This window comes from Branchiostoma floridae, chromosome 19 (assembly GCF_000003815.2).
Source record: "Branchiostoma floridae strain S238N-H82 chromosome 19, Bfl_VNyyK, whole genome shotgun sequence".
NCBI lineage: Eukaryota > Metazoa > Chordata > Leptocardii > Amphioxiformes > Branchiostomatidae > Branchiostoma > Branchiostoma floridae.
The window spans coordinates 15,832,071-15,845,005 of NC_049997.1; the positions used below are offsets into that span (position 1 = coordinate 15,832,071).

The 12,935-nt window shown below is 41.9% G+C and overlaps 1 protein-coding gene across 1 annotated transcript in view; it reads right to left on the reverse strand.

Moving 5' to 3' along the window:
* Window positions 1–7,282, reverse strand: part of LOC118406332 (ectonucleotide pyrophosphatase/phosphodiesterase family member 7-like) — a 12,757-nt gene extending 5,475 nt beyond the window's left edge. Inside the window, exons 1-4 of the mRNA XM_035806273.1 lie at window positions 7,035–7,282; window positions 4,789–5,054; window positions 4,224–4,376; window positions 2,928–3,113 (exon numbers count right to left, since the gene is read on the reverse strand). Of these exons, the coding sequence (XP_035662166.1) occupies window positions 2,928–3,113; window positions 4,224–4,376; window positions 4,789–5,054; window positions 7,035–7,278 (849 nt within the window). The 5' untranslated portion in view covers window positions 7,279–7,282. The remainder of the gene's footprint in view (window positions 1–2,927; window positions 3,114–4,223; window positions 4,377–4,788; window positions 5,055–7,034) is intronic.
* Window positions 7,283–12,935: the final 5,653 nt, after the last annotated feature.

Below are 12,935 nucleotides of genomic sequence, written 5' to 3' on the forward strand. Positions count from 1 at the left end.
GCCTTTACCACCTTGTCAGATGCCCGCTGCCCAACAGCGAATACAATACTCAGGATTGTCCAACAATCTCGCCACACCGTCCGACGGTGCCCGCTGTCCAACAGCGAATACAATACTCAGGATTGTCCAACAATCTCGCCACACCGTCCGACGGTGCCCGCTGTCCAACAGCGAATACAATACTCAGGATTGTCCAACAATCTCGCCACACCGTCCGATGGTGCCTGCTGTCCAACAGCAAATTGCAAACAATTAATACACAAAGTTGTCCGACGATTCGACCCAAGATACGTAAATAAAAATCGTGAGTTCAGATCAAAAACAGTTTGCGTGCCCTCCCATCCTGTACGCAATTCAGATGCAAATCAGGCGGGACACGATGTAACTCTTACAAAATCCACACGAGTTCTCAAATTACAAGGTGGAGCAGATATATCAGTACAAAAAATATAAGTGGTTAACCAAATATATGTAATTCAAATCGCCAAATGAGCTATCAAAGTGAGTTCAAGTCAAAAATGGGTTGCGCGCCCTCCCACTCTGTCCGTAATTCACATGCAAATCCGGCGGGACACGATGTTCAGACTCTTGCAAATTCCACAAGATTTAGCCGTTACAAGTCGAATAGTAGATCATATTACATGACACAGAGTACATAAACAAACTGGAATTATCTCTCCTCACTGTTCCTCTGTCGTAAATGAGTGTAACTAATGTCCATACATATATGAATACACGCATCTAGATTACTTTCATGTAGATGTCAACTGTCTCCAATTTGTGGAAGCAAAAACAAAAACCTACAAATCTACCACATTTAAGCAGGATTTACAAATGGTATTATGTAACTTTAGGACAATACAAACATGCAGAAAATAGATTTTACATCATTGATTGACATAATACACTAAGTATCATTCTTACATTATAAAATAACAATAGCCAGTGACGGAGTCAATGCACTATACAACAATGTTTAAAAACTGAAATTGAAACTACACTGTACATCAATGTACAAAACTACCCAGAGCCTCTGAACTCTTTACGGACACCCATACTTCTGATAGTTTCTAGATAATGATTACAGCATTCTACCATTATTTAACATTCCCTACCATTTTTTTAAACATCTTGTAAATGGATCAGTGGTCTAAGAATTCACCAGTGCCCAGCAGTGGAATAAAAAAATATACACCGGCAACAATAGGGCTTACTTTTATGGTGACAATCTACTAGTTCTACCACTTGGCAACATTGGAGTGTCTTGACAAAAATGCCCTGCATTTCCACAGAACTTTTGGACAAAAATGCCCTGCATTTCCACAGAACTTTTGGACAAAAATGCCCTGCATTTCCACAGAACTTTTGGACAAAAATGCCTGCTATCCCCAGACACAAGCCACTAGGGACCTCAAACATATGTCACTTCTTCCTACAAACAACATCTTTCTAACACTTAAAATCGTTATCATAAATTTCCTTCACCATTCCTAACCCAATCCCTACCCAACTCTGCTCAAAAGATATGGCATGAACTCTGTCTATAGAGGTTACACATCTAAGTAAAACAAGTTATATGACACAGAGTACACCAAAAACCTGGAGAAATTCTCTTCCTTTAAGAGTCATACGTATCAAATAGCATATACCACCTTTTATCACTGATATTCTGTCGTTAACAAGTCAATCTTACCTGATTTAGGTCATACACAGTTGCTTGCAGACAGACAAGACGTTCAACGTAATCCCTGCTACACCTGCATCCACAAAAATCCCTTTTCAAATATCTCCTGCCCAGAAACAAACTTGCTTGACACTGTGCTTACAAATACATCTGTTACCTCACCTTAGGTTACCACCCTTAACCTCAACAACCTATCAAGTGATTGACAGCAAATGGCTCCCCTCGTAAGTTACAAATGTATGTCCCCTTCACCAACAAATATCTACCCATTTTGAACTATGGTACGGTCCGCCTGTTGTCTGGAAGGTCAAGGAGCCTGACCCATTACCCTAAGGTAGGCATCAACTGTGCTGTACAACTGTCACCGGTGGAATGTACCAAACCAGGCTGGGGGGTTGTAATGCTTCAGAAGTTTTTGACAAGACTGTCCCGGCTATCCCTAAAGTAGCTCCTAGGGGGCCCAAACTTAATAATATGTTACTAACTCCTGAGCACAAGAGCTATCTAACACCAAAAATTCGTGACCATATAATGTTAAGAAGATGAGAAAACACACCCGGCAGTTGCGCTGCAGTACCAAGGGAAGCCACTAGGGGGCCCATCATCGAACTTGACCTCCGTTTTCCAGACCCCTACCCACCCACCAAATATTATCAGCGTCCGTCGAAGTCTTCTCGAGTTATGCTGTCCACGGACAAAAATTTGCAAGTAAACCGGCGCCTGCACTTCCATGAAAGCCGCTAGGGGGCCCAAACTCGCAGCAGTCACTCTCTGCTTTAAGGGGTCCCTACCGCTCAAAAATCACGACAGCAGCATGTCCAGAACGCGAGAAATCAAGCATGCAGGTTCCGCTGCAGTACCTTAGCAAGTCACTAGGGGGCCCATTATCGAACTCCCCCTTCCTTCTCCAGACCCCTACCCACCCACCAAATATCAGCCGCATCCGTCGCAGTCTTCTCGAGTTATGCTGCTCACAAACAGGGGGAAAGAACAAAACCGGACCGAAAATATAACCTTATGCCATTCTGGCAAAGGTAATTATAGAAGTTTCTCCCAAAAACTCGATATCCTATAGCTAAACCCCCAAAAAATATCAAAACGGAACTTATACGGATATGACAGCAACCTTACTGACTGTTTTTACACAGCTTTTACATACTCTACAAAAGTGTGTGTTACTAATGTGCAAAGTAACCAAATAAACAAACAAACAAACAAAAAAATAAACAAAAATGAAAAACACCTCCTCCTTTCGGCCCGGGAGAGGCTGAATCAGGGCCAGTGGTCCATAGTCCGCGATCAGCATCTGGAGAGACGAAGCGTTCACGTAGCTCAGGATCTCGATCGGGTTGGAAACGTTCTTGACTTGTTCGAATCCATGATCAGCAACCAGGATGACGTTGAGGTCCTTCATTCCTCGCTGTTTGATCTGTCGGAGAATATATGAAGCATATTGAGTTAATAATATGCTACGGTCACCTTTGCACGGGTTCTAGTAAGGCTCAGGTCACATTTCCAAACCAGGGCCCGACCGGGATGATTTTAAACTGCCAAACCCGGATATATCCGGCACACATATACATGCCCTATGTGCTGCGCCCGGATATATCCGGGATAGCGTATTCCCCTGAAGTAGCAGCTTTGCGCGCGTGTAGCGCACGAAACCCTTTTTGGAGGTCAGCGGCCAATCCTGGCACTTATAGCATTTTATAGGGCTGAAACTCTGGCAGTTTAAGGGTTAAGAAACAAGAAATTAGATATATACAAATCATGCCCACGAATCTTATGTTGACCTTTTTTGTTTTTTGATGTCTTTTATCTTTTCTTTTCGCTCCCGAAAGCTGCCCGACAGGGCCCGGTTTGGAAATGTGACCTAAGCCTAAGGGTCTGCAGCCCCGGCCGGGGCCCGGAAGACACTAATTCGTACCAGTGGACTGTCGGATACCGTGGGGTATAAGGTGCTCCTCGGCATTCTCTCGATCTACGTACGGCGTCTATTTGTTACCGGGTCCCGGTTTGATTTTAACTCCAGGACCTGGCCGTGCCCACAAATAGCCCTGTAGCCAAATTATATGCCACGGGACTACGAAGGGAAGGGGCCACGCCTGAAATTGAAATAGAAAAGACAGCCCGTTAATTACCAGTCGGGGTCAGTTTTTGGTCCCGATTGAGGCCTTGGTTGGCCGGATGGCATTGTTTGGTAGGCTATTTGACATAGCCCTAAAGGCTTCTAAAAGGTCCATACAAACGGAAGAATCAGCACCCGAATCAGGATGGCCAAGCGGTTGAAGCGGCTGTGTTCAGAAAGCAGTCAGGCCCTGCAGGCACGGGTTCGAATCCCACAAAAATCCCATTTAATGTCTTTTGATAGAAAATAAATAGACCAAATCAAGACTTCAATCTTTGACCGCTCTCTTTTAAGGCTTCTATTTGTTTGTTTTCAAATACGCATCAGCCAGCTTTTTTTAGAAGCTTCTTTGTTTCGATTGTTGACAAAGGATTACTGTTAATATGTTATGATGTGAACAATTTTTCTTACCTGTTGAAGCAAGTAGCCGATGACACGGTCTAGTTGTCTTAGCGCCGATCGGGCTTCCGGAGACTCTGGCCCGAAATAGTGTGCCGCTTCGTCCAGTATGTTCGCATAGAAAGCGGTGAAGTCGATGCTCGAGTTCGAAAACCAATTCAGGACCTTTAGAAGATAGATAGAAGGTGTTAGTGGAATATCGCAGTGCCCGAGTTCTTTCTGCACTAAATTACATCCAATTTACAAATGATACAAATTATATAGATACAAAAAAAAATGACACAGTCATATACAAACTATAAGTAGTAATACATAGTACACTAAGAAGGAGTTACTCAAAGAATTCTACAGCTATATAAAAACTAGACTAGTACTATTAGTAATATATATATAAGTTAAAAACATGACATTCCTCTGAGATCAGGGTAGGGACATAGTACATAATAGCTGCCTCAAGCATACCTCTAACCGCTCTTAGAAATGCAGTGAGCAATGAAGCATCCCTCAAAAGTCATAGACAGGAAACAAACTAGGAAGATCTTACTATAATGAATTGTGCGATATGTTGAAGAATTACCTTGTCTACTCCAGCCGAAATTGTGCTGTAGCTTTCGTTTCTAGGCTCGGGTTCATACTCGTAGATATCAGTCCCTGTGCCTGGGATTGGTATAAGATTGTAGGTCCCTACACGCCTGCCTTGTTGGCTAGCCGTCATGCCGATTGTTTCGATGCCGGGGTTGAGATACTCGGTTATATTTTTCACGTATGCTGGAGAGCCGAGCTGTCCAGTGGATTTGTCGAAGACGATGTTGTGCAGGACGCCATGGGTTTCTGGATAACATCCTAAAGCAGAAAAAAAACGTGGCGTTATTACGTTTCTACCAGAGCAAAAAGAAACTGTTTGCAAAAAAAGAAACCCACAAAAAATAATTATGTAAAAAATGTAGGACGTTATATCTACACAAAACCTACACAACTTCTTCCATTGAAATATCAAGACTATAGCATGTTCAGGACGAAAATTGCATAAAGCAGGTGTTCTGATGCAGTTCCAATATCACACAACAGAGGGCCCAAACTTGACCTCGATCATTGCCTTCCCAACATTTATCCACTTGCCAAATATAATTGCAATCTATCCAGAGCTTCTTAAGTTATGCTGATTAGAAGTAGCCCCGTACTACCGGTGGGTACCGGTACGCCGTACCGGTGTGACAGCGATCTCGCCCCCCCGGTGATCTCGCCCCCCCGGGGGGCGAGATCACTAGCGTTTTCGCCCCCCTTTAGCGTTTTCGTCCCCCCCCCCCCAAGAGCAGCTGGCTACTACATATTACAGGTGCGCTACCTGGTACTATACTGCACCTGGGGAGTAACGTATATGGTGTGTTACCTGGTACCTATATGGCACCTTATTACCGTACCGTAAGATGTCATACCTCGAAAGTCGATACTATATTGTTCGGTGCAAACATGACATTGAAATGAAAAAGACAATTTTTGCAGCTGAGGTGGCATAAAAACAGTGCTACTGCGAACGTATAAATCAACACCGTCTATGGTACGGAATACGTCAGCTATATGTTTTCAATTTGTCACAGTGTTTTCTTTCTTGTGCTGGAAACATTTCCAAAGCACTAACAAAAACACACGCGAATAATACTTTCTCATTATAAACACTATCTACGCGCAAGTTGATATAGCTGTTGCTAAATGCTACACAAACACTGGTAAAGTACCTGTCTTAAGAAACACGGGTAAATGCATCAGTTCCTAAATACTAGAAAAAACAGTCATGTTGGAGGTGAAGATATCCCTTGGCCAGGTGCATATACCAAAATGTGCGTTATTCTAATTAATACCTAATATCTGCATAATTAATAAAGACATTACATAGTTCTTTTGTCGTCACTTCATGGTAGAGACTTCATATTGGAGATATATAGGTTGCTTGAGGACAGGTGAATACAATGAAATACATCTTATGTCAAGACTCAGGTATATGCAATAATGGGAATACAAGGGACCCAACCCTCCTTGTCTGAAACAAGTTCAACTATCTTATTACCATGTAATTACGTTAATATTGATACTATGAATGGAGTTATGTATCAAACTCGTGTACTTATATCATTCTGAAACTACATTTTGTGATTTATACCAATCAACTTTTAAAATGTCATGTAAACCCGTTTTTTTGGGGGGGGGGGGCGAAATCGCTAAAGGGGGGCGAGGTAGGGGGGCGAGATCACTAGCCGGGGAGGGCGAGATCGCTAGTGATTTCGCCCCGGGGGGGCGAGATCGCTAGTGATTTCGCCCCCGGGGGGGCGAGATCACGGGGGGGGGCGAGATCGCTGTCACACCTGTACAAAACCGTTTTTTTTTCTCATTGGACCAGTCCAGAAAAACCGGACCTGAAAAAATTCGGTGGACCGGATACTGGACCGATTGGAAAATGAACAGATTATATGATCAGGCATTCGCACGTTTTCGGGGTTACCGGTCGAGGAAAATAACAAGAGCGAAGCAGAGTAGAGTCTATAATCCTTTCTACCAAGTTTTACAGTCAATAGTACAGGGGGGAGTCGAATACTACAGAAAACAGATTTCTTTGTAGAATAAACAGACCATTGTTTTGAGTATCGTCCATTCACAAGTTTTCACATATTTAATCAGGTCCAGGTTCAGGTTCGGACCTGGACCTGAACCTCTGGACCTGAACCGGACCTGAATTTTCTGTACCGGTACACACCTCTACCCCCACACACAAACACACAAAGAGAGAGAGAAACAATTCCTCCATTTTTCATGAAGGTAAAATTTTACCTGTTAAGATTGTGAAGATGTTTGGAATCGTCAAGGTGGTGAAAGCAGGCGTTACGTAAGGCACTTTCACCCCCTCGGCTGAGAAGGCTGCCAGGTTCGGCAAGTCTTCAAGCTTGTCCATGTCCCAGCGGAAACCGTCTAAGACCATGAGGAGGAGTTTGCTTCTCCCACCGGCCGGGGCGGTGGATACAATCGTGAGCAACAGTAGCGTATAGAAAAGCGTTGCTAGACGAGACATTGCCATGTATGATACCTGAGATGAAAGAACAAAAAAATAATAATTATAGAAAAGTTGCTACACTATCCATCCAACACTGTAATAACTTAAGGACTTACCCCTAAATTTTTGGTCAATCTCCGTCGACCTTGTTCACAGAATGACCCAGCAGTGACGTCAGGAAGACACCACTTTTGCAGGAGGGGGTCATAAGTATCAGAAAGTCTATGTCACCCCCGTCTGGTTGAGTGTGGGCCGATGAGCTCTAATGTGCAAAGCCTCCTTCACTCCTCGTGCGGAGAAATCCTGTTCTGAGTCTAGAATTTTGACATTGACACTCCTGCAAATGTGGTGTCTTCCTAAAGTCACTACTGGAGATAGAAAGGGTCATTTTGTGAACAAGGTCGACGGAGATTGACCGAAAATTTAGGTCCCTACAGTTTTAACAGTGTTGAAAGTTTAGCAATTTTTCTATAATATATTCTACCAATACAGATGAACTTTCATCCTAAAAGAAATAAATTCACGGGTCTTAGTGGCAAGTGTGCAGATGTCGACACACTGGCAGCACCAAATCCGTAGGTGTTTTTGGCACCCTTTTTGACAGATTAACCGTGAAGCTCGGTGGGCGTCACTCCACCGTCATGGGGGCAGGGGCATGACGAGTATCGAACTCAAACACCCGCGCCACACAAACACCCAGCGGAAAGAACAACCATAAAACAAAGGACTGAGTGTGGAAAGTCGGACACTTTGGCATATGGACACTTCGGCCCCCTGCTAATCAGGACACTTCGGCCCCAAGCCGAGGATACTTCGGCCCCGGGTCCAGTCCACGATAGTTTAATATCTAACACGTAGCCCGAATCGACTAAATAACGTATAATTTTAGGACGTATAATTTTACTTGTACAGTATTATATAGTGTTCTCCTGTCTACTCGAGAAAATCGCCATTAGCGATTACGATTTTATGCGTTTCCGGGGCATGAAGATCCCTTTTTGCTCCGGTTTTCTGCACGACCCTAGCTTCCATGAAGTCTTACCTACTGCGATGTGGAGTTGTGTGTTTGCTATGTTTCAAGACTTACTTATTTATTTGTTTCAAGACTTAATGCTCAATATGTTTTATCGTTGTGTTTTACAGAGCTTTTCGATTAATTTGTACATTGCATAGCATGCCCACGCACATAAGAACTAGCGGGGCAGAAGTGTCCTCCGAGCCTGGGCCGAAGTGTCCATGTGCCGAACTGTGATACCCTGAGTGTGCTGTGATCTGTCGTAAGGCAAGGTATTTGGCCAAGAATCCAGAGGTCATAGTTTCGAATCCTGTCTCCCGATTTTGTGCCCATGTAATTATATAAAGGCCAATCAACACGACTTTCCTCACTTCAATCCATCCAGAGTAAAAATGGGTACCTAACTTTGGTAATAGAAAGGTACGTAAATGTGGTGGAAGGAGAGGGATGGGCTCCAGCTTCAAATACCGCGCGCTAAACACAGCGCGCAGTACTAGTGGATTACCACCTAATGCAATGACGAGGGGGGGGGGGGGGTATCGGACTGTTTTCTACTCTTTGTATGTGACACTCTTAAAAAGTTACTAAGTTCAGTTCAGTGCTACATTAAAAACATCTGGCTAGTACCTTTCTGTGCTGTTTCATTTACATGAACTTGGGCGAACTTGCGAACTGCTTTTCCAAGCGATATTCCCCGCCAGACGAAGTTCTAACACTATTAGGCTATCAAGATTAAAAACATTCAAATATTGCGAAGCGATTTGTACCTTGTTGCGAAAAGACTTGCCTTGTTGCGAACTGACGGTTGCGAACTGACATTGTTGCGAAACAACCTGTTACCGTTGAGTACAGTGCTACAATATAAACATCTAATTAGTACATTTCTGTGCTGTTTCATTTACATGCCCTGTAGAGAACGTGATCGTAGTTTGCAGCTAGCTAGTGTTGTCAAACTAGCGAGCTAAGGGGTATTTCACGTAGAGCCTAGGGGTATTTTAGTCTCGGAGCCTATTTCTAAGAAGGACCCCCAATTAACTGCGTGTCTCTTTAATGATATGTTTTACACAATGAGAGCTTGCTTTTGTCCAGTTTTACAAAAAGTTATTCTTTAGATCTATGACTCAAGTACGCCTCGAATATAAGGATCATATACTTCAAAACAGGCTTTGTTAATATATGTTATTTCGAGTGCTAGAGCATATCAAATTCCCCGCCCACAACGTATGGTTGTCTAATTACTGCTATATCAAGTTACCTATCGGCAAAATGGCGACAATAAAAAAACAAGACGTAAACAGCAATAAAGGAATGATTATCAATGGATACACATTCAAACATATAAAAACAAATCGGACGTTTCTCCAAATAACCTTCTGTCCTGTAATTGTTTCTTTATAGGAATGCTCAAAATTCAAGGACACAGAAGATATCGGTTGGAATCTGCATTAAATGTTTGCAGTGCACATGACAACACAAATGTTGAATTAACAAAATATCAACTCATGTCTACTGAAAAGTTCTAGGGATAAAAGTTAAGAGATCGTTCATACCGAAGTTGAGCTTTGAAGGACGCATGAATCTTGGTTGCCACTACTGTGTACTGGACTCGCAGATTAAAGTCGAGAGACAAGGCGTAAGACCGGTTTTTGTTTTTAGGCCACGACTTGATTTGACCCTTGGTAACCCCTAACTGATGTGATTATACAAGTGAAAATTAAGGTTTGACCCCCCAAAAATTGCCTTAATTCTGAAATCTAATTGGTCAGGAAGGTTGAACAAATTACAGTCAAACCTGTCTATAGCGGCCACTCAAGGGACTGGTCAAAATTGGCCACTATAGAGAGGTGGCCACTATAGAGAATATGCTAATTAGTTGACCACAAGCAATAAGTTACACATGGTTTTTAGTGATCTTTATTTACATAAGACTGTTCTGTACATGTACTGCAATGATTTTTACACTATGTATTAAGAAAACAAAAGCTATAAAAAGTTTTAAATGTTTCTACAGTTCATATTGTCTGAAGAGACGGGTATCGCCATATTTCTTTGATCTTTCGTCTTGTATCCTTTGATACTTCGCCGTACGTGTGTTCCCGCTCGCGTTCACACGCCAGATTCGCCCATTATGCTACTGTGGTACTCACAAGAAAAGTCTCGTCATTTTAGACCTGTCTCTTAATAAATGTAAGAATAAAATCCACCATAGTCTGAAGTTCATATTATTTTATCATTGTAACATTTTATTTAGAAAGTTTTTGTGCTGTAAATTAACATAAGCGATAGTGTATTAGAACGTAACTTTAACACAATTTATCTTCGTAATATTGATGTCGTCTATTGACCTTATATGACCTCGTTTGTCAGCGGGTATGGGTAGCGCCAGTTTACGAAGTTTTGTTTTGAAAATTAGTCAAAGAGGTTTTTAACCCGGCGTAGGGTGACGATACGGCCGCTGTATATGGCCGAACGCGTGCCGAAACATAGATCAGCGGTCCGCGTGGCCGTAATCGGCAGTGTTTTTGAACCTGCGGGACCGGAAATCGTGTGGCCGTGGCCGCGTTGGACAGGTGGCCGCTAAGCCTATTTCTTAATCATTACGAATCCAAGGGACCGACAAAAAGTGGCCACTATGGGCAGGTGGCCGGTATGCAAAGGTGGCCGCTAATACAGGTTTGACTATACTGTAAATGCAGAAACTTTCGCGGCGGTTTAATGTTCGCAGTTTTCGCGGTGGCCGCTTCACCGCGAACTCAAAACCACCGCGAACATTTTTCCATGGAAGTAAAAGACTACAGTGCATGGTGCTACCGCGAACTTAAAACCACCGCGAAAAGTCCTTTTTCCCGCTACCGCAAAATTGAATCCCCGCGAACTTAGATGCATTTTAGTACCAAACACACAAAATATGGTATGTAAGAATTGCCATGAGGAAGATGACAGACGGTTACCCAGACGTCGGATGTATATTGTACATAGATCTCCATTGTGAATAAAAGCCTTTTTATCCAGCAATTTATGGTGCAATAATCGAAATTAAGAGATCATCTTATTGTTATCGTAATAAAATGTGATACATACCGTGATGTGCATTATCGTTAGGAAATGAATATTTTACAATCATACTATATAGTAATAACGTAGCCGTAGGTCAAAAAAATAATCAGTATATAGTATATAGGCCGTGATATCCTAGCATCAAGATCGAGACTAAAAGTCTTTGATCCATGGAACAAAAAAATGCCAATTTTGTGAATCAATGGAAATGATTATGCATAACCATAATTATGTGTTGCGGCTTTTTTTCTGTTTTCAGATAGCATGTCAGTTATGATTGTATCCGGTTTCTTAAAGTCCCCGTACAAAAATCACAATCACAATAGAAAGCCAGAAATGTATTTGTGCATTGCTATTTTGGATCGGTAGGTTTTTTACCTTTTCAAAAAGGTGCTATGTATCTGGGCATAACTTTTGCCATAATTTTATCATAAGATTGTATGGTGATTATTTTAAAAGGTAACATTTTCAAAAGCGTAGAGTTTTATCTTATAATTATGATTGCGATTTTCCCCTGCACTAGTTATAATTTGCACTGAAAGAATTCGAAGAAAAAAAGATTGGGAGTGTAATATTCTGCATTTGCTCGCAAATGTTTGCTTTCTTGTTTTCTGTTTTCGGCACTAACCGAATACTTGTTACATTTTGACAGTTTGATGGTGAGCTAAAACCCGATCAATACTTTGTGTATACCTATATCGTGCGTTTGGACGTAGTTGGTCATAGTTTGTTTACAATTTCCGATTCAGTGGTTCTCTATTAATTCACATATAAGCACACAACAAGACTCAGATTTGTTTCTGTTGATTTTTCCATAATTTTGTTAGGTATAATTATATTCTCTATGATCCCCATGATGAACAATGTGGCGAATTGTCTATATATTTATGTCTTGAAGACAACTGCTTACCTTATAAGGTATCATTACGCAGTGACCTTTGTAGAGGTCAATGGTATTCGTAGGTCGTGGTATTTGAGCATATTTGCAAAAGAAGACAAAGAGATTACCATTTTGTCATAACACATAGTACTCGACGTAGCGCTTATGATATTATCTTCTTGTCGTTAATAGTTTGTTCCTTTATAAAACTTTGAAAAAATATGAGTGGAGGTCAGAAGTTGGTGATAGCGCTCTTCCAACAAGCTCGGGGCTACTGAACTCTTTTATCCACAGAACAAAGAAATTACCGACGATTGACGTAATAATTTCAAGCCTGAAGGTGTAGCTATTGTTATCGACTGCGCACATCTGAATTAGAACCTCAGCCGTACGGTCGTCACTTGACCGTTATACAGTACTTGCTTGAGATCGGAGAGAAAAGACACAGAAGATCTAAAAGAAACCATGGATCCGAAAGCTGACTTCAAAGTAAGTGTACTTGTTTTTCAGTATTGCGTCACAACTGACGCCTTCAGCCCGTTTTTGTAGTCAGTTGGGCATTGTTGAATCACAGACTACTAGAATTACTGACGAGTTCACAAAATCTGTATGACAGCCTATACCTAGCCTACACATAGACTTCACAAATAAATATATTCTAAAGGATCTCCAAGCAACTAATCTGCAATTTTGAAGCTTCCAGTTTAGACTGAAGTAATGAGACAAAGT